Genomic DNA, 20,830 nt, shown 5'->3' with positions numbered 1-20,830 from the left:
TGTGTAACTCACTTCCTTTTTTATACTCATCTTTTAATCAAATCCTTTAATGTGCAAACTGGTGCATGGACCCAAAACATTCCATGTTGATTTCATGTTAACTACTATCTGTAAATAATTTGCTGTTGTTATAAATCAAGAAAATGGTAGATAATTTCTTCTTTTCTTCCACATCACAGAAAAGACTTGAGGAGCTGCTGTACAGCGATCGTTTCTTCAAGGACCACTTTGCTGTTGTTCTTCAGCCCTTCCTGAAACACGCTGACCCTCCACGCCTCCCGGTAATCCATCCGCTCTCCAAAGGCCACAACAATATCAACATGGCAGGAGATGAATCGGTGTGAAACATTACACAGTAATGATTGAATCATTACTATCCCGAGGGTGACAGCTGTAGCTTTTGGCTTTGTTAGCACGAGGCTGAAAAAGAGAGAGAAGTCACGTTTCATCGGCAGCACGCTCCATCAGTAAATCTACACTTGTGTATGTTTTTGTCTCTGGGCAGAATGGAAAGATCGATATGACGTTCTTCACTCACGACTGCTTCCACTTCACCATAAAGGGGCATGAGGAGCTGGCCAAGGGGCTGTGGAACAACATGGTGAACACTGAGCCACACTGCTTGTCTTTAATGGCACATGAGGTTAAAGGTCGACAGTCACTGCATTATTAGATTTAGAAGAATTTCTCATGCAAACAATTTTCAAGTAGCATCAGTGCTCACAAATGGATGAAACATAATGAATAATTGAATTCAAAAAAGCTGGAGATCACAAGCGGAAGGGAAAATGAAGGACGCAGCATTTTTAATGATTATTTTTTGAAAAGCAAGCATGAAAAATATATCAATCAATATATTTCAAGATACAGGATTTTTTTCTAACGTGTACAAATTACACTGAAGAGTGAAAATAGTCCACTGTGATGCCACAAATGACCTCCTGGTCTCTCTGTCTCCTGCTCACAGTTTCAGCCGCAGGAAGGAAAGATGATTGTGAGCAGTTTCTCCGACCCCATCAGTCTCATCTGTCCGCCTATGGTAGGACAATGTTGTTACTACGTCAGAGCAGCAGCAATGCCTGAAGGTTTTCAGGCACTTTTAATGAACAGCTAAAACAAGAACCTGCAAATTTTTTTTGCAAAAACCATTTTGTACCTTTTTAAAGGCATTTTGGTTTTTATACTAACACAGTTGCAAGCGTGACCATTTCTCTATCTATTTTTTATTCTTATCTATTTTACCGTATCATTTTCAGTATGTTTGCTGATTGTCTGTATTTGTTTTTCCGAGAATATTTTGGCGTCTGACTCAGTTGTCAGAGTATATAATACTTTTCAGAACTGCTTTACCGTGCAACAATAACATGAGTCAGATCAAAAGGAAAATGATCAAACCAATAGATGTACATGAAAACTGTAATTTTCAAGTCTTGAAAGTTAATTTGTATACAGTTGTGAAATGAATGGAGACCAGTGGCTTTCTAAATGATTGTAAATCAATCTAAAAACAACTTCATGCTTTGGGAAATGGTCCCCAATGACGCCTAATTAAAGGGCTAAAACACTCAAAACCACAAATGTGATTGATTATGTGCTTTGAGATGCACATAACCCACCATGTTCTCTGTGTGCCATCTGTAGGAACACCCATACATCTTCACCCGACCGGTCGCAGCCAAGTCAGGCCAGCCTCGACTGCAGTCCGATGCTCTATCACAGGCTGCCGTCTCCCTGCTGCTCTCGCTTCTTGTGGGTTTGGGATGTCCTGGACTTGTGTAGCTTTCACTCTGCTGGACTATTTTACAAGCGTGTCCCTGCTACATTGGTTACTGTTGAGGTGATACAGCGGATCACCTGCAAAGTTCGTGAGACACTCTTTGCAACTTTGCATGTCTCTTGCTCCAAATAGCAGCACAGAGGAAATTACTGCGGTTTTAGGATCTGAGACGCCAGACATAATGTGACAGTGAATCCTGCAACCCCAATATTTCATTTTTAGAGGCAGCTGGAGGTGGTGAGCAGCTTTCTCTGCATGAAATGACTGCTGCTCCAAGCAGAAAGTTTACTTTTGTGCTTTTAAATTTTGATTAGTCATTGCTGCACCAAGCTGATTGACCGGCAATGACCACACACGAACTGTGGGATGGTCTTCTGTGTTCCCCCCACATTTGTATTTAAAATAATATACTTTAGGTGTATTTTTGAGGAAAAGTCTTGCAAAGTGCTGCTTTAACTTAACTGCAGATTTTGTAACTAGCAACGCATGAAGTAACAATTTTTGAATTGTTCATGTGATATTTATACATTCGTACATAAAACATTAAACTAATTAGACTTTTCCCAACACTGAAGTGAATGTCTGTTAAATCTGTGTTTTCTTTAATGGTCTCTCAGTACCTCAACGGAACCCTCACTCCCAATTTTTCAGGTCAACTTTTCTGATATTATCAGAGTGCGTTATGTTACATTTTTTTGAACTGTCAAAGACAAAGTTGGATTTTTCCAGATTAAATTACAAATGACATTAACCACCATTAAAATTCATTTACTGTACCTTGGAGATCGACTGAGCTTCAGTTCTCATTTCCACTGAAATAATTTAAAGATGGAAAAGAATTTGCCATCCACATTACCCGCTGTGACTTTTCGAACCAGAGAGAGTTTAGTCACACGTCTGTTCCTCAGATCTCCAGGCTGCTGCTGGCCCACTTACACTCCTCTGTCCTCCAGTACCTGCATTATTATGCACGAGAGCACCAGAGGAGGCAAAGCACTCCACCCACTGAGCAAAAAAACTAAATATTGTGCAAGCTACTGCAAGCTGAGCAGAGGAGTCATTGTCAACATAAGTAGCTGTGGCATGTGATCATCTTCTACAGATGAGTTTCCTATTCATCTGCCGTCTGGTTAAGAGCATACAGCACAGAATGTATTGACTCTGTTTGATCAGTGTGATTATAAGGACAGGTGGAAGCTCATGTTACTTGGGTTCTCTCAGAAATGTTAATTTAGCTCTTGAATGGAAATGAAAACTATACCGTATGTACTCAGCATGGTATGGTTGCATTGTATGGAGCAGGATGGAACATTTTTCTAAAACTTGTTCCAAGGTAAACATGTGTTGAGCGCATAATGAAGGCAAAACTTTTTGGACAGTGACTTTGAATGGGAGACGTCCATTTAAACGGTTTATTTAGTAAAACATTTTCAAGGACAAAGACACGCTTTTATTTCTTATCACCCAGCACAATATGTACTTCAGTTAACCATGCACTTTAGGAGCTACAATCTATATCTCCTGTGTCCCCCTTTTTTTTCAGCATTTCTCTCAGATGCTGCAGTGGGCTGAATTTCAATCAGTCCTTGTAGGTGTTGGCTTTCATAATAACCTTATTGCTGCATTCAAAGAAAACCCCTTCTTCATGTTTAAACAAAGCCGACGCTGGTTGATATGGGACAAATATGGATCTGACGCAAACTGGCCTTTATTGTCTCTCTGAAAGCACAATGAAACCTTTGAGATCTCGGTGTACGATGCAGCAGGACATTTGAAACAGCAAACAGTCCAACCCACACTTCAGAAACCTTTTTGTCTGTTGTTTCTAGTGAATGTGGCGGTAACAAAGGAGATAATGACTTCACTGGCCCATGTACATCTGGGACTCAGCGCTTATGAGGTTAAAGAGAGCAAACAATTTTAGGATGTTCCATAGGCCGGTTGTATAGAGTCCTGGGTCCAGTGTTCCCAATCAGTGCAAAGACCTTTTATGTATTGATACAACATAAAATCAATTGTGCATTATGTGTTTTGTTTAATTTAAGGACTTTAATTTAAGAAAATGACTGTAGGCCATTTGCTAACACTTTATAATGGCTCCAAACCACATGCTTAATACATAATACATCATCATTATGTAATGATTATTAGTTTACAGTTGCTTTGTACATTTATTTATATTCTACCACTGGAATCCAGTAATACAGAAAAGGGCATTTCTGATGCAAATATCTGCACGTGGCTGTGTGAGCCAACAGCCACTCAATCAGTCTGTTATAATGTTGATGACTCCCAGTCACAGTCCTGTCACGACCTTTACATCATGTCTGTCTTTCTCCCTTTAGATGAATGTTACAATAATGATAATGTTACAATAATGTTAACATGTCTGTCTATTCTCTCCCCCAATTTGTCAACTGGCACCTGCTACTGGTTTTCTAGTTTTAGTGCATTATTACTATTACTACGTCCTTCTTTCATAAAAATGTATAATTGTAACATTAAATTCATGGCATCCCCTATGTGACACAAACAAAGACTTTTGGTTCATGTAGGTCCTCTACGAAAAGTCAGGAGATCACCAAAGTCTGCAGGATTCATCCTCTGGGCACCATGAATGAAAATGTCAAGCTAATGCATCTCATCTCAACCAACAGCTAAAAACATGGTCATATTTCTATGATAACTGGTGTTAGTGCGAGACTGATCAAACGCATGACCCTAAACAAGATCTAATCTGGTGGCACAAATAAATGCATTAGATAACAATGATCTTTAACTGATGATCCATTAAGGGTTAACTGATGATTCTTCAGGACTTTACTGAACCTATTGGTGGAGAGCAACAGGAATTCATAATCCATCAAATATTAATGAATGCATTGTTTAACCCCATTTTATACCCTATCAATGCACTTTAATCTGTAGATTTTAAATGATCTAACAGTGATCTGTCCAGGAGGAATCCACCAATAACCACAAAATGGTCATATCATTCACTTTGTAGTGGATATTACATACGGGCCTATTTATTAACTATTGATTAACTTACCATGAGCTGTATATTGTACATTCGGCCTATGTTACACACTGCTCAAATGTTGATCCCACTTTGTCACCGATAGGAAGGGTAAATGCCGCTTTGTGCTGGGTTATGAAATGTGAAAGAGCCACCTGTTCACATGATCAGTGTAGGCACTGTAGCAGCCATGACAGCAATCATTTTTAATACACTGTCACCTAGCAACACATTCAAACAGACGTAATCAGCAAATACAGTAGGATGATACAGCTTTGTGCTGCATGGGAGCACCACATAATGCAGACAAAGACATGAGAGCTGTGCATGCATGTTCACATTTATGTGCTTATTTGAATAAAGGGTCCACAGCTCTGTATATAGCTTTTATTTGGAGTTGTAGAAAGTAGAATAGAGACAAAACGTGTATGTAATGCAGAATGCAAATGAGATGCTGGAATCTGAAAATCTGCCCTATACTTGAGTAGAAACCATCACTCCCATTGCTAAGAGGTGCTGTAAACCTGTGCACGCCCTGACAACCAGCGAGGTATGATCAGGTACAACAGTGATCATTTGCCCCAGGATGATGTCACTTCCTCCCCCCGCAGCGTCCTATAAAGGCGCGCTCCGTTGCGGTGAGGTGTTGGTGGAGAGACCGGAGAGGACGGAGGCTGCTGGGGTACCGATGCTGCAGGAGATTTAGCTCTCCAGAAATACCGAAAGGCGGTCAGGTTTAGTTCAGAATGCGTCCCTAATCCACCCACCGTCTCCAAAAAGGTGAAATCAAAACCTTCTGATAGACGCTTCGCTTCTTTTTTTTTTTTTTTTTTCCTATTCCTGGAGAGCTTAATGCGCCTCAGACATGATCGGGAGAGGACTGTTCGTTCTGACTATTCTGTCCAACTGCGGTGAGGAAACGCTAAAACCCTATTAAAGTTGATTGATGTTGTGGCATAGCTGAGAGAGACCCGCATTGTGAGAAGTGGCTGCCTGCTTCAGCACCAAGGACAGCGACTAACGCGTTCTTTAATTGCGGCGAAAGATGGAGTGAATCCACCTGCACCTCTGGCACATTTTTGGTCCCCTGTTATAAAGAAGAATAACACTAGAGCTTTAGGGATTAGATCAACAGAGGCGGGATGATGATGGGGGGATGATTCTTCTTATTTTTCTTTTCTTACAGTTCTGTCATTGCCACTGACTCCGAGTCAGCTGGAGAATGAAGACGTAAAGGTAAAGATTACTGTGTTATTTGCATTGCACACATTAGTGTGAGTGTAGTTGTAGAAACAGGATTAGTGCACAGAAACCTTCTACCATTGTGTGTATTGTACTGAGAAAATATACCAGATTAATATCATTCCAGTGTTTCTATTTGCCACACTTTCAATTTCAAGCACTGATCAGAAATACTTAATCCCAGCAATTTAGTTCACTTAAGTACTTTCTCCACTGGGGGCCATCTCAGTGTGACCTTGTTCAAATCAATAGACACCATTCTGAGAGCCTTGACCTCCATTATTCTGTATTGCTGGATCCATTTCACATCTTGATGGACGGAGAGAGAGAGAGAGAGAGAGAGAGAGACAGAGGCAGTTTCTGGAACAGGATTTGGAGAGATGAGAATACGAGGGGAGATGTGTGGACGATGTGTGAATACAGACTGAGTAACATTCAAAGGCAGCAGAAAAAAAATGTGAGTGAAAGAAAATGATCAGGCGTTGACATTGAAAGCACAATGGGAGCTGAAATGATTTTGATCTCTCATCCAAGAGTTTCACGTCTTTGAATTAGTGGGCGAGTTGGCACAAGAGCTGCAGTCAAAGAGAAGGAGAGGAGTTTCAGTGTGCAAATGTATTCCTTTATAGCCCTCACTATATTTTCTAGCAGAACACCCTTAATTCATCCAAGTGTTAGGAGCATCCTACTTTACAGTCTCTGACAGTTCAAATAAATTCTTTGATGCTCTGATCCTATAGGCGCTGTCCAAATGGCAAATATCACAATGTGGCGGCAGCAACGGTTCTTCCGGTCATTCTGTGCACTCTCTGTATCTGCAGGTGATTAAATGCATCGTGGAGGCATTGGCAGATGTGCTCTCAAGGCCCCACCCCATGCCTCTGAGTCAGGAGTGTTTGGTCACGCTGAAGACAGGTGAGCCCCACCCAAAGGAGGACAGCTGGGTGATTTTAACAAAATCAATTCTCATGCTACTTTTGACCAAATACCTGAATTTCAGCCATCTAAACGTGGCTGTGGGTATGACTGTCGACTGGTGCATGTGAAAGAATGTTTATTTTAGTTATTAATTTGCTGTCTATTTTTTATGGGGACAAGTATTTAGCATGGACCACTGTCACATACCTCAGCGTTAGTAGCCTAAGATAGTTCAGAATAGTGTCCTCTTGTACAAAACAGACTATCCGCTATGCAACAGAGCACCCTAATGAGCCTGGTTATTTAGGACATTACTGATGAATGAGCGTAATATTAGATGATTTGATTAAAAAAGGTTCAAAGTTAACAAATTCAATAGAATATGGCAGTGGTGGGATCGTATCAGACAGTATGAACTTCCATCTTCGGAGGCTTCCCAGGATTGTTGTAGATGCTGCTTGTGACCAAGAAGTTACACAGGAACTTAAATGTGAAAATATCATGATGATGCATTAAAACTATTTGCAGCAGGAAATTACAAAATGATGAAATTAAAAGCTTTACTTTGCCACCTTGCTCACCTTTTTAATGTTTCCCAAATTTCAGGTTTAGAGTCAAACATAAGAGACAGAAATTTCACCTCATGAAATTGTTCAATGAGATTTTAATGTAATTGCTGATGAAGAAAAGCTCCAGTCAACATATGACAACATTGATAAAATATCGATATATACTAGAAGATGAAATAGACCTCTTTGATGTTAGATAAACTGCTGAAATACAGTAAGTTCCCCACATATTTGTCCAGACAAACAATGTTTCACGTTTTGGTTATCCCCTAATCCTTTGTTGGCTTTAATCTGAAACTGTAATATTTTTTGCACATCCTGTCCCAGACATTCAGACATTTGTATCGTAAGGATTCAGCAAATCCTCTAAAGATTCAACAAAGCAATCCTTTTTATTCTAAATCAATTCGTAAATGTGCAATTATTTTCCAAATTATGCAACCTCATCTTTTTTTTTGATCATCATCATTATCATCATGCGCCCAGAAACTAACCAGGACAAAACAATACAGCCCTTACAGGAACAACAGCGCTTCTCTAAGAGAACCAATACGTGCTTTCCTTTTTTCATTGAGAGCATGGTGCACATATCGTAAGGTTAATGGATTGATGCAGCGTCTGCTGGGTAAAAACCTGCTGTGCTATAATACAGCAGGGTCACTAGCACTCACTGAAGACTATTCGGTTACATAGCTAGTGTGTTACCTTGATGCTGTCCTTGTTGTAAAAAAAAAATCAATCGGAGCATTACTCACCGAGCGTTTGTTACTGAGCGGGAGCTGTGAGAGGGGAAATCATACACCACCAGGGGGATGGAAAGAGAGGAGAGGGGGGAGAGAGGGGTGAATCAAAGTCATTGAAAGAAAGGGGGGGAAAAGAAAGAGAAGGCAAGGAACAAGAAAGATCACAGACTGGTTTTAGCACACAGCACGATACAGCAGTTGTCTTTTTTGTGCTTGCTGCGTTTGCAGTGCCGTTTGTGGGTCAGCAGAAAGTCCGGTGTTCACTGCTGCTGTAATTCACTGGGGGAGCTTCTGTGGGCCAAATGATTAATTGTGCTCTTGCTTTGAAAGCAGTAAATTTCAGGGCAATTAACTCTGACGAACTGAACTGAGGCAAATTGCTGAGTCCTGTGAAAAAGTGAGGGGAGAAGACATATACCTGTGTTTTAACCCACGCAGGACCCCATTATTTCCTTTTTCTGCTCTCTTTGGTGAGGTTTTTAACCACTAACCACTCAGTCATACATTTTTGTTGTGTGTGTGCAGATGACAGGCTTGTTTCTATCCTCCGCCATCAAAACTTTCTGAGAGAGCTGCAGGAGATTGCTGTTCAAGGTGAGTCATAGCTGGTGTCTGTTTGGGTGCTGAATGTGGCCCTTTACATTTACATGAAGAATGTTATGTAGACAGACAGCTTGAATAACTCACTTTAATTTCAGGTGGTCTAGAGAGAGCTCAGCTGCAGAGAGATGCTGGTATACCTGACCCAGGGACACAAACTCCTCCGACTCCTGCAGGTGATGTTGCAGGTGAGTTTCCTTAGTAGAATTAGATTCAGGTGTATCCATACTTACCTGCATTATTTATTTCTTGTCACAGATCAACGACATTTTTGTCGGTTCCATTTTGAGGAATATCTGATCTGCAATTTGAAATGCACTAGCTGTCAAAATGATGTATGACTTCCATTATTTCCCATTTTGTGTTGCCAGCAAAGTAGAGCTGACAGACAGAGGGGGACTGCTGAGGTACATTTAAACCTTACTGCGGACAGAACATGAGGTTCTTCCATGTGACAGCACACCTGGCTTTTTTTTTTTTTTTTAAAGTCAGTGCTAGAAAAGTGCTGTAAAGCTCACAGCGGATGAGTAGCAAAGCAAGAATTGGTACAAAAATTCTATAAAATATGCATTTTGGACTGTACCAGTGTGTGTCCTCTGACAGCCAGCCTGAAGGGCGTCTGAGCTCTGTGAGAACGGATGAAATGGTATTAAAAGAGTGAAGAGACACGAGTGACATTGCAGCAAATTTCATATCTGTGTCTCTAACCTCTGAGGTAAAAGCATATGAAAAGATGAGCACATAAACAATGCAGTAGAAATAATGCAGTGATTTAAATTAAATGAATATTTGTTTAGCTGTGTACAGAATTTCATTTTATAGAGCAGTACAATACAGTTCAGTTATGAGAGCACGCTCTCCCTTACTGACCGACTGAAATCAAGGATGTATTTAGACGTGATTTCCATAAATTCAGTCTCAGCTCTATGGGACAAAGTAAGGATAGAAATGTAATAACAAGGGGTACATTTTAGATGTACTATTCATGATATTACATTACCATTTTTAATATCTGAGCCAAAAGTTGAACAGATGAACAGAAAAAGAAAATTGATTAATTCACATGGACTGAATCTGTGTGTACTTTGGTATATTGTTTAATGACAGTACTTCAATATAATTATTATTATAAGACATTTATAATGTTTTATTATGTATAATGTATATTCGTTCCAAGAACCAGGGATACTTTTACTTGTCATGCTAATGAAGGTGATTATTGCCAGCAATTCATATACAATCATATAACTTTAATATTTGTTAGGGTGCAACAAAATTATTTATCATTATTTCCAGTATTGATTAATCTTTTGATTAATACACAGTTAACTGATTTATTGTTCAGTCTAAAAAGTCAGAAAATAATGAAATAATGTTCATTGCAGTTTCCCAGAGCTTAAGCTCTTCTTTGTCCAATCAACAGTCCAAAGCCTGAAGATATTCAACTTACAAGGATACAAAGAGAAAAGTAGCAAACATTTACCTTTGAGAAGTTGGAACCATAAAATATTTGTCCTTATTGAAAAATTATGATTCATCGGTTATGAAAATATCAGTCATTTGAGTAATGGACTAACTGTTTTTGAGGTGAGAGCTGTTTTGTGAGAAAAGAGACGCATTTAAAGGTCACTTCATAAACAATTTTATCATTGTCATGTAAAATTTGACATACTGACCTGCTCCATTAAGCGAAAACAGTCAAATTTAATTGTTACAACACAAAATGACCCCGGTAATAAACTGTTGTGCTTTTGTGTAAGCACCGTCTTTTAACATCACTGGAAAATCAATGTCTTCTAGTAAATTAAATTTCTGCCCCCCCTCCGTTTTCAGATCGATCCATGTTGGAGGCTTTAGGAGGCCCCGGTGAACGATCTATTCTGTCACAGAAGAGGAGGACAGGAAATGGAGACGGGGAGGAAGAAAAGGATGAGCGCCTGGGAGATGGAGAGTTACAGGAGGACAATGACATCAGCGAAGAGATGCAAGTAAAGAAGGAAAATGACAAGAGCCCAGGAAGTCTATCTGTGGACGAGTGGAGTGGGGGCAAGGCTAAAAAGAGGGAGGAAGAGGAAGAAGACTATAGAGAGAAAACTGAAAAATCAGAGGAGGACAGCATGACCAAGAATAAGAAAGGCAAGTCGATATTCTCTTTCTATATGTGTGCCTGTCTTTGTTTGATGTGTGTGTGCCTAAAACACAAAAAGGGAACACAAAAGAGAACTAATAAGCTGACAGGAAACATGCATATTCAGATTTGGAGCTATTTATTTTTAAGGACTCTGTCAAATCATATTCATTTTATTCAAGGATAGCAAATTAAAATATGGAACAGCATTGACCAAAGGCAGATAGCAGAATCTTGAGATAAAAAAAAAAAAAAGATGAAACTGTCTGCCACCAAAGGACTGTGTGATTGATGGAAGTGCTTCCATCTACATGATGAATTTCACTCTCCACCACAGGGGAGCAAGGCCAACATGGCTGGCGTACTGACAGCACACCAACAAAATAATTAAACGTCTCCATGTCCTAGAATTCAAATGAGCTTGAGTGCATGGTTACAGCTGCAATCGCTCACATGAATCTCCATCCTCAGACTGCAATCAAGATTTAGCTCTCTCCAGACCTCTCAACAAGATAACAAAGAAAATCTTTTCTCTTTTTTTTTTTTGGACTTAAATGACAAAGTATGAAATATGCATACCTGCTCTACAAGAGGAAGCTTGAGCCAACTCATCTCATTGCTCCAGCGATGCCGTTAAGACCCATAAAGCACAGCTAGCAGTACTGAGGGCAAAGCTGCCAGCTGGCACGAAATATTTCATTACAAGAAGTGGAGTCTTGCTGATGGTGGAGAGTATTTTGCTGGTGGTCTGGTAGAGATTCATTCTTCTTAAGTCTTTATTTTTCATGTTCCCAGGTGCTGGATCTGATGAAAAGAGAGATGCACCCCGAGACAAATCCAAAGAAAAAAAGTCTGATGGAGAAGATGAAGAGGAGAAAGACAAGAGATCTGCACTTTTCTCACATAATCGAGAGAAGGAACAGGAAGAAGACGAGGGCGAAGGTGAGACGAAGAGTGGGAGTAGACAGAGCCCGAAGCAATGGACCAAGAGGGGCAAGGTGCTGCCATTGAAGAAGAAAGCGGTCAGAAAGGAGGCGCAGCAGCTTGACGGTCAGCAGGAAGTGCCACATCATTCGAAAGAGGTCCCTGTGGAAGAGGAAGAGGAGGAGAAGAAGAAAAGAGGCACGCAGAGGAGTCCAGAGGAGAGGGAGCTGCAGATGATCGCCAGAAGGGGACCTGAGGAGAGGAGGGGGTTGGAGGAAGAAGGGAGCGCCAGCCGGAAGTCAGAGGTGTGCTGTCCATCCTTTAATCTCCCAACAAAGTGCTGTGACCTTGTGAAGCAGCTGAGGAAAATAGGTTTATTCACTCTTTTGCTGTGAGTTAGATGAGAAGACTGATACCACTCTTGTGTCCAGTTAGCTTAGCTTAGCATAAAGACTGGAAACAGGGGGAAAGTGTTAGCCTGCTTCTGTCTGAAGGTAACAAAACCCATCTTCTATCACCTCAAAAGCTCTCTAATTACTCACTAATGCTGCCTATGGGTAAGAAATAGTCTTGCGTATGCTGGTAGGGAGATTCTGGACAGAGTCAGCCAAGCTGTTCTCCCTTTTCCAGTCTATATGCTAAGCTAAGCTAAGCTAAGCTAAGCTAAGCTAAGTTAGTGAACTCTTGGTGCTAGGTTCATATTTAGCGCACAGATAAGAGAGTTGCATCGATCTTCTCATGCAGTTAACTCTCAGCAAGAAATCAAATACATATACTTCCCAAAGTGTTACTCTATTTCTCTAAATAACGACTTTATGCATTCTGTCATTTTCCACATAACAAGGCTAACGTTTAATTGTTGTACTGTTCAGCAGTTAGCAGGGTAGTTAACTCAAGGCCAAAAACTTAGTTGGGTTTCTGTGTTTTATTGTAAAAAATAATGAAAAATAAAGAGGACAGAATCCTTCTTACAGCCCAAATCCCACGAGGATGCAAAATGGTGCAGCATCGTCAAAGGAAGCCAGTCATACTGTGGCCACACACTTAACAGCCCTAACAGCAGTGTGTAGATGCTGATTGTGTCCAGATATTTTTAGAGCAGATGTGCTGGTAAGGTTTTCACATATATATATATATATGATTGTTTGCGCTCTATCTTTTTCCCACTCGCTGTCCTCTCATTATATCTGCAGGAGCCAGAGATTGAGAGCCTGGCAGCCATCGAGTCGGAGCTGGAAAACGTTGCCCAGAAACTCCATGAGCTGCGGCGAGGCTGAGAGAGAGATTGGTAAAAAGTTGACACGGCAACCTCTTCTGCCTCCTCATCGTCCTCCGCTTTACCAGCTGCCTATTTCCACAGATAGATTGTGTGAATATGTGACAAGATTTTATCTTTCGCTGTTTTTCTGGAGGATGCCCCCTTGCACCACACTGCTGCAGCCTCCCTTGTGGTATTCTGTCCCTCACATACATTAGCATACAGTAGATGCACAGCATACTGCAGCTAGACATGCACACTAAAAACATACAAATGCACAAGTTTTCTGCATTCACACACATGCATATTATATTGAGAACACACACTAAGGCGCCTAAAGGAAAATTCCTTCTGTCAGTGAAGGTCGACAGCTTGTTTTCCTTCATTTTCTCTGACAATCATCTCTCTCTTTCTGCAAATGTATCTCGGCTGCTTTTCAAATAATTTTAACCCTGCACATTGATTTATGTGAAAGGTTGAAGCAGATACAGGTAGACACACACCAACAATGTGAGGCTGTACAGTAACGGCATGTATACATGTACAAAGCTCTTTCTGGGAAGTAGTCGTAGTTGCTTATAAATACAGTCAGGCCAAGGCAATAATTGAACATTTTTAGCAGATTAATGGTTGAATTGTAATCTTAAACTGTACTTAATTTATGTAAGAAAACCAATAAATTTAAGAGTTTATCTGGAAAACTCTCTTTTGGTAAATTCTTTTAATACCTCTAACATTTAAAAGAGAATTCATGCAATAAACTCAGCATACTAACACATTTACAACTGTGTAGGTATCTGAATTAATTTTTGCATCCCTTTAATCTCATAGCACCTAATTAAATATAAGGTGGTAAAGGCAAGTGAATTACTAGGGTGAAGATTCATTCAGTGCTATAATATTCATATTCATCTACTATGTTTGTACACACACAGTCCATAGTGAATCGAGCTACTCGCTGTAAAGGCACATTAATACACAGTGTAGATGCAGTCTGCACTTGGTTGTGTTTGTGGGGGAAGAAGCTGAGAAGATGAATCATAACTCTGACACACAAGCTGTTTGTACAGTACATTCAATTCCAAGACAAAAGCACTTTCACCCTTAGTTTTGGCATCAGCATGGCATTATTGTTTTAGCTGCTACTATTAAAAAGAAAGAGCCTGAGTAGATTTGAGTCATACGGTGCGATGTTATCAGTTTTTACTGTATTTAGAAGCAGTATGTTGAGAGCTTTTTGAGATTGAAACGAGTCTAGAACAGAATGTGGGCAGAGGAGAAACTGAAAATGCTAAAAGTTCTGCTTTCTATAGCAGCTGACATAAATATAGCTCCCGTAGACACAGCTGGAAACTGAAAGTGTGTCTGTATATACAGTCCAACACCAAAACATGCATACACAAGAGATCTAATGAGAAATCATTAGATTTATGAAGCTTTTCACAGCATTAGAAGCTGGACATTGCTAAAAATCACAAATATTTGAAGGTGGTTTTGAATGATAAAGTCATTTTAAACAAAAGATTAAAGACACCATAAAATGTTTGAATTACAATTAGAGAAGAAGAAGAGTACATTTCACCCAGGTTTGGCTTTTTAGTTTACCATTGGACACTTCAGTTGTCAAATATATATATTTAGAGCTTCCTGCAGAAAAACATAATGCAGTTTGACTAACTATTAGAACTATGGACCAGACAGATTCATTTAAGGTGGTGAGGATCTCCTGCTAAGATCTATTTATATGGATGGCAAACCAAGCTGCATGTTATTAAAAATTAATGGCAACAAAGTGAAAGGGGCACCAGATGGCGACATTAGACTGTCTCAGCTCTCGTTTCCAAAGGTGAGCGCTGTCAGCAAGGGAGATTTGAAAGGGCACAGTTATCATACTGGGACGTTTCCCCACTGTTCTTTTGAACCATGCTTCATTTATTTCCATCTGTTCTTATATAAGAACGACAGGAATACTTTGCAACAATGCATTATTTATTACATTTGAAATATTTTCGATCATCTCAGCTAACAAATCAATAGGGAACAGTGGTCATTTGGTAAACAGCCACCAGTTCTTTGCTTTAGTGTGGTTGTTTTCTGTAGAAGAGCTCAGTGGAAGAACAAACCAACATGTAGTTCATGTGTTACTGTTATACCTACTGTACACGCCCACTACTGTGGGCAGAATATCAGAGTTCCAGTTTATTTTAATTAGCTCTATCATAAAGAAAACTCCTTCATGCTTCATTCACCTCAGCTGCAGACGTGACATAGTGACTGATTGAGGTTGATTTCCTGCACTCTGCTGAGAGCGATATTTGTGCTCATGATTATGATCAGGAATACTTCAATGTCAAGGGTTAAACATGCACAGATGATGCAAATAACTAACATGTGAGTCCTGTGCCTGTGAAATATGCTTAGTTTCAGGTGTTACTAGATCTAGATCTTATAGTGCATGGACCATTTGTCAGTGGATGTTAAAACTAAATCCTAATCAGTCCATACTCATCAAAATTCAAGACAGAAAACTTGGAGAAGTCATGTTTGTATAAAAAAATATAACATTTTATTTCCAGCTACAAAGTGAAACATGTAACACTTTTGTCACACTTCTCAATAAAATAGTAAAAAATACTGTTGACAAAAAATACACTATCGATACATTTCAAAGCACAGAACAAATTTGGCTTTTAAATTAACTTAAACTGTACAAATATTTACATAATTTACACATCAACAATAAAAAAGGAATGAAATTACAATTCTTCCAGTCTTTTCTTCTATTTTTGTACAAAATAGACACTTTGTTCCTGGTTTCTTCCTTCTGACCTGAATCAGTAATAGTCAACATGTCTTTTTTTTCTTTGTCTCAGTGCCATGGCAAAGCCCACTGTGTTCCATATCTAACCCTAAACTCAGCACGCTGCTTGCTCTCTCATCCACATGCTGGGCGGAAACTCTGACCTTTTCTCTACTCTGTGAGCGGAGTGAACAGCGTTGACACAGAGACAAGGCTGACATTCAGGCCTGCGCTAACAAACACACACTCAACACACTCACACACTCACACACACACACACACAAGGACACATTCAGACCTGTTTGGACAAGGGAACACTGGCCTGCTGTGGTCTGCGTGCTCCATCTACAGCTGCTTAGAGTTTGCAGGTCTGGTCTGGGCTTGGAGGGTGGGGGGAATTATTAGACACCTCATTTAGAGAGGAGGTCATGGTTTAGATAACACAATTGCATACAGTAAATTGGACGGGGCTGTAAAAGAGATTTCAAGGGGATTGGGCGGTAACCTGACAGTAGGTTTGTCAAAAATAGAAGTTATAGTGCAGGAATCTCTTGGAGCTGCTATGCAACCCTCTGTCTGAGTCTATGTGGCTGATGTATACCAGCCATGCAAAACACACAGGCACTTTGACAAGTGTCTGGACTACTTTTACAATGAGAAAATGACAAAATAAAACATAAAAAACATATATACTGAGCTGCAAAATGAGATGGAGTTCTGTTCGTTTTCAAGTCATAAGCTGTGATCGTCCTTCAGTGGCTCATGCCATGTCTCCCATCATCTTCTTGTAATACATGGACTCGAAGATGTCGTTCTCCCCGGGGCAGTTGTGGTGGCAGGCGCAGGACTTGATGAACATCATGTGCTTCTTCATGACCTGTCCATCGGGGCATTTGAACTCCATGGGCAGGGTGGTGGTTCTGTGTGGGGTGCAGCAGCGGCCATCCAGACAGACGCCGCAGAACTTTGGCCTGTATGACTTGGTGGTGGTGCAGCCAGAGATCTCAAACTTCATGGGCTTGGAGAGCCTGGGAGTACGAATGCACTTCTTTCCCTTCTGTAGGACGAAAATGAAGAGAAAAATGACTTAATTAAGCAATCTTTGGCTATTTAATTTGATATTATATCTGTAGAGTTCATGAAAGCAGTGCAGTTTAACAAAAACTCACCCTGATGCTCTGCTCCAGCTGTGACTCACATGGTCGCACCATACACAACCGGGTCTGTTTCTCCAGGCGGCATTCGCGATTATCATTGGTGACCCTGGTGGAGATCCCAAGGCCACAAGTCTTGGAGCACGCGCTCCATTCAGTAGTCTGAACCAGGCAGTTCTCCCTCATCATGGAGGGATCTGGGCCATAGGTCTCCTCCTCTCTGTAGGCTGTAAACACAGGAGTAAATACTAGATTAGAAAGACCATCCAGATTATGGCTCATTTCTGTTTTAAGACCAGCAAAGAAACCACAGTCTCATGAGCAGAAAAGGAGACTAACTTACCAGCCAAAGCAGAGCCCATGAAGCTGTGTCTGTAAGGAGAATCACATTCCCACTCCTCACAGCACTTCCCAGGCACCTTGACCCGTCTCGGCATGGGACAGTCGGGGCTGGGCAGCCGAATGTCCATGGAGCAAAGAGGGACACAGCCCACGGCTCCGTCCAAACAGGTACACTGGTACTTGCAGCTGCTCTGGAAGGTCTCTCCGCTCTTGTACACCATGCCTCCGAACACACAGGTAGCTCCCTCACGAGCTGTGGCGGAAACAACAAAGGAAAGGTCATGTTTGGGTTCGTATATTGAGGACGTTTAAGGCAGACTTCTGTAATGACGAATAAGTGAGGAGTTATTTCAGTTTTCTCACCTGTGCACACTCCTATGCGTCTGTTGATGGGGGCTCCGAAGTCACAGTAGAGGCCTTTGTGTGGGTCACAGAGGTCTTTCTCAGTGCAGAGCTCCCCCATCTGTTTGGCGCACACCCTGCAGCAGCCGCAGCCATCCAGCACCAAGCTCACTCCTGGGGGGCACTGAGGGGGAGTAGAGGGGCACGAACACTGGCTGCTGCACTCCTGACCTGCAGCCTGAGCACAAGACACACAGACACATGATCAGTTAAATATCAGTGCCACAAGTGTTATAGTTACAGGTATACATCCAGCACATGGAGAACACAATGTCCTCTAAGAGCTCAAGTCATGTGTTGACAAGAGGTAACTTTAAAGACTAAAAGTATTGTCCCATATATTAGTACTCCAAGAAGTATTTGCAATGATTTTTAACTTACCATGTATGAGAGCATGATGCACAGGAAAGGCATCAAAATCATTTTCTTCATTCCAGCAGACATCTTTTCTTCCTTGTAGAAATAGATTCTAGGTTTTCCTTAAGTCTTGTTGAGAAAGTCTTCCTTTAGTCTCAGAGTTTGAACTTGAGAAACCTTTTCTGATCAAGTTGATCTCTTGTCTCGTTTGTCTCGTAGCGTTTCTCTGCTGCTCCGGTCACAGTCTGTCTTTCTTTCTTTCTTGGTGAAAGCTAGAGTTTAGCTTCGGTAGAGGAGTTGATCTGAGTTCTGAGTGCAGAGCTGAGCTCCCTTTATACTCGCTGGCCCTCGAAGCACGTCACTGGGGCTGAATGGAGAGCCAGCCCTGGACAAACATGGACATACTTGGCATTCTTTCCTCGCTTCCTGACCCCCACTCCAGACATCCCACATTCCTGCTGTCTGAAGGCAAGGCTCTGCTGCTCAGCCAAACAACACTGTCTCTCTCAGAGCAGCTTTCATCTGGAATGGGAGGTTAAGTCTGGTTAGAGGCCTGGGACCCCACACTGGGAATTCCTGAAGCCTGACTTCACAAACAGACAGCCGGTACCTATAAATATTAATTTTGAAAAAAGAAGAAAAGAAAAAAAAAAAAACTAAACCTAAAGCACAAAGAGCTTTACATGAAAGAAGCAACAGGTAGACACTCATAAAAATGCATCAGCATGCAATGATTAAACAGATTTATGTGTAATGGGTAAGACTTTCAGTCCACAACAGCATTCCTCAGCTTTGGCTTCAAAGGTGCACAGACAGCCTGTACTTTAGTAAATTAACAGCGAGCTGTTAAAGAAAGGAAATTCATTTAAATCATTAACATGAGATGGTTATCTATCAAGGTGCTCGTTCCTGCACACAGACTTGGCAACTGCTGCTGTCTTCTGTACTTGTGCGGTTACATCTGGGACACTGCAGTAGCATTTTTTTGCTCTTACATCAGTGGCTGCAGCTTTAAGCACTACCCATTATAAATGCATTGTGAGCACATTATGATCTCTTGTGCAAGAACGAAGCAGTTTGATGACAAATACTTTAGTCCTGCTGTACAATACACATGATATACACATTATTTTATTCTAATCTTATTCTCGCACCTCTTTCCCTCCAATGGATACAAGACTCATTTAAAGGCAGCTGTGGTGGAAGAAGTATCCTGGCCCTTTACTGAAGAAACAGCAGCAATAGCACAATGTTAAAATACTCCATTACATGTTAAAGTCCTGCATTTAAAATCCTACATAAGTATACAAATATTATCAACACAAAATTAGGTCTTGTGGCTCATATCTTCGTATATGATGCATATTTTTGCATCAATGCATAAGTGGCATTTCACTTTTGCCACCAGTTGTAACTACACAGTGGTTCCCAATCTAGGGGTCGAGTCCCCTCCAAAGGCTCTCAAGATAAATCTGAAAGAGATAATTAATTGGGTAGACAAGGAAATAAAATAAAATTCTGCCACACAAATTTGCATTCATTTCCCAGACTTTGCTCTAATCCTTGCCTTTTTGTGAAATATTAGATTATTGTACCATGTATTATTATTTTGTATATTCTGTCATTTATTTCTGCTGTTGAATGCTACCCTGCCAGTCTGTTTCCTGAGTTACCTGAGCTGAGAGTGCTGCCCTGCCAAGGTATGCAGGAAAGGTATTAGAGGACAAAGACTAATGTTCTCAGATAATGGCACTTCCCGAAATGGATGTTAGTTGATGTGAGCTTGAGGCTGCTTTTCATACTTCCTGAAAAGGTGGCATTTTTTTGGAGGATTCTGTTGAAAACAAAGGCTGGGGATTTGATTTCACATTTGACAGGACATTTTGACTTCACTGGGTCTTAGTCAGGACAAATCAAGATTAAAAATCCTGAGTCAACTTTTGTGAAGGGCACATGAAGACATGAGGAGCAGATATTACGGGAACAAAGGCTGCATGTTCTCTGGCTTCTCACCTGCCTAATGAGGTTTAGTCTATGACGAACTTAAAAAGGCCAGGTGTGCCCTGCCCCTGGCCAGGCTTATTTTACTACATCAAACCCCAGAATGGAAGTTTGCAGGAAAGAGGCTAGACGGAGGTTTGTGTATTTTTTTGAAAAAGGGGATCACACACCAGGCCAGACTCTTATGAAAGGCGGCCCTGCTCCTTCTCTAGCCAGCGAATCGGAAATGAAAAACTCCCAGAGAAACCTGGAGCTGAAGGAATGTGAAGGAGAAGCCAACAGACAGGGCTGTTACTACAGAGGAAGCTTCCCCATATAAGGACGTCTGCTCTTTTCCTAATATGGATATGTTCTTTCTCTATGCTGGCTCAGTACAGTAGGGACTCCTGTTAGACCATCTGAGCAAGGAAAAAAAGTGTGTGTGTGGAGTATTCTGTCTCTCAAACAGACCAGAGAAAGTGTGTGTATGTGTGTGTGTGTGTTCTTGTATTACTTTCTTGGTGGGGCCCAAAAACTGGGAGCAGGGTCACAGTGTGGGGTCCACAGTGTCTTGTGGGAATATTTTGTTGGGCCCCACTTGGAGGATGTTTTTCTAA

General features: G+C 40.9%; 3 protein-coding genes across 3 annotated transcripts; 2 read left to right on the top strand and 1 right to left on the bottom strand.

The window, feature by feature from the left end:
• Nucleotides 1-483: 483 nt before the first annotated feature.
• Nucleotides 484-1,797, top strand: LOC139217481 (phospholipase B1, membrane-associated-like). The gene is made up of 3 exons (XM_070848782.1): nucleotides 484-601; nucleotides 968-1,039; nucleotides 1,642-1,797. The coding sequence occupies exons 1-3, from the start codon at nucleotides 521-523 to the stop codon at nucleotides 1,777-1,779; spliced, it is 291 nt and encodes a 96-aa protein (XP_070704883.1). The 5' UTR covers nucleotides 484-520; the 3' UTR covers nucleotides 1,780-1,797.
• A 3,864-nt stretch (nucleotides 1,798-5,661) lies between these two features.
• Nucleotides 5,662-13,429, top strand: chga (chromogranin A). Its single transcript, XM_070849795.1, has 8 exons — nucleotides 5,662-5,707; nucleotides 5,983-6,032; nucleotides 6,860-6,953; nucleotides 8,794-8,862; nucleotides 8,967-9,056; nucleotides 10,702-11,004; nucleotides 11,792-12,225; nucleotides 13,114-13,429. The coding sequence occupies exons 1-8, from the start codon at nucleotides 5,662-5,664 to the stop codon at nucleotides 13,195-13,197; spliced, it is 1,170 nt and encodes a 389-aa protein (XP_070705896.1). The 3' UTR covers nucleotides 13,198-13,429.
• Nucleotides 13,430-15,721: 2,292 nt separating this feature from the next.
• ccn2a (cellular communication network factor 2a) lies at nucleotides 15,722-18,521 on the bottom strand. The gene is made up of 5 exons (XM_070849607.1): nucleotides 18,258-18,521; nucleotides 17,838-18,054; nucleotides 17,476-17,727; nucleotides 17,148-17,359; nucleotides 15,722-17,035 (listed from the first exon to the last, which is right to left on the bottom strand). Exons 1-5 carry the CDS (start codon nucleotides 18,318-18,320, stop codon nucleotides 16,739-16,741), a joined length of 1,041 nt encoding a protein of 346 aa, XP_070705708.1. The 5' UTR covers nucleotides 18,321-18,521; the 3' UTR covers nucleotides 15,722-16,738.
• Nucleotides 18,522-20,830: the final 2,309 nt, after the last annotated feature.

Source organism: Pempheris klunzingeri, chromosome 18 (genome assembly GCF_042242105.1).
Source record: "Pempheris klunzingeri isolate RE-2024b chromosome 18, fPemKlu1.hap1, whole genome shotgun sequence".
In the NCBI taxonomy this organism is placed as follows: Eukaryota; Metazoa; Chordata; class Actinopteri; order Acropomatiformes; family Pempheridae; genus Pempheris; species Pempheris klunzingeri.
Note: the sequence above shows the minus strand (reverse complement) of the source record. Positions and strands in the feature narration are given on the sequence as shown.

What these genes read in the sequence shown, in the direction of transcription:
- ccn2a (XM_070849607.1), bottom strand. Translation starts at nt 18,320, where the DNA reads ATGTCTGCTGGAATGAAGAAAATGATTTTGATGCCTTTCCTGTGCATC. An exon ending in GCATCATGCTCTCATACATG is followed by an intron (nt 18,055 to 18,257) that starts GTAAGTTAAAAA and finishes TCTTGTGCTCAG; the next exon opens with GCTGCAGGTCAGGAGTGCAG. An exon ending in AGCTGGAGCAGAGCATCAGG is followed by an intron (nt 17,036 to 17,147) that starts GTGAGTTTTTGT and finishes TTCGTCCTACAG; the next exon opens with AAGGGAAAGAAGTGCATTCG.
- LOC139217481 (XM_070848782.1), top strand. Translation starts at nt 521, where the DNA reads ATGACGTTCTTCACTCACGACTGCTTCCACTTCACCATAAAGGGGCAT. An exon ending in AGGGGCTGTGGAACAACATG is followed by an intron (nt 602 to 967) that starts GTGAACACTGAG and finishes TCCTGCTCACAG; the next exon opens with TTTCAGCCGCAGGAAGGAAA. An exon ending in GTCTCATCTGTCCGCCTATG is followed by an intron (nt 1,040 to 1,641) that starts GTAGGACAATGT and finishes TGCCATCTGTAG; the next exon opens with GAACACCCATACATCTTCAC.
- chga (XM_070849795.1), top strand. Translation starts at nt 5,662, where the DNA reads ATGATCGGGAGAGGACTGTTCGTTCTGACTATTCTGTCCAACTGCG. An exon ending in TCCTGCAGGTGATGTTGCAG is followed by an intron (nt 9,057 to 10,701) that starts GTGAGTTTCCTT and finishes CTCCGTTTTCAG; the next exon opens with ATCGATCCATGTTGGAGGCT. An exon ending in CATGACCAAGAATAAGAAAG is followed by an intron (nt 11,005 to 11,791) that starts GCAAGTCGATAT and finishes TCATGTTCCCAG; the next exon opens with GTGCTGGATCTGATGAAAAG.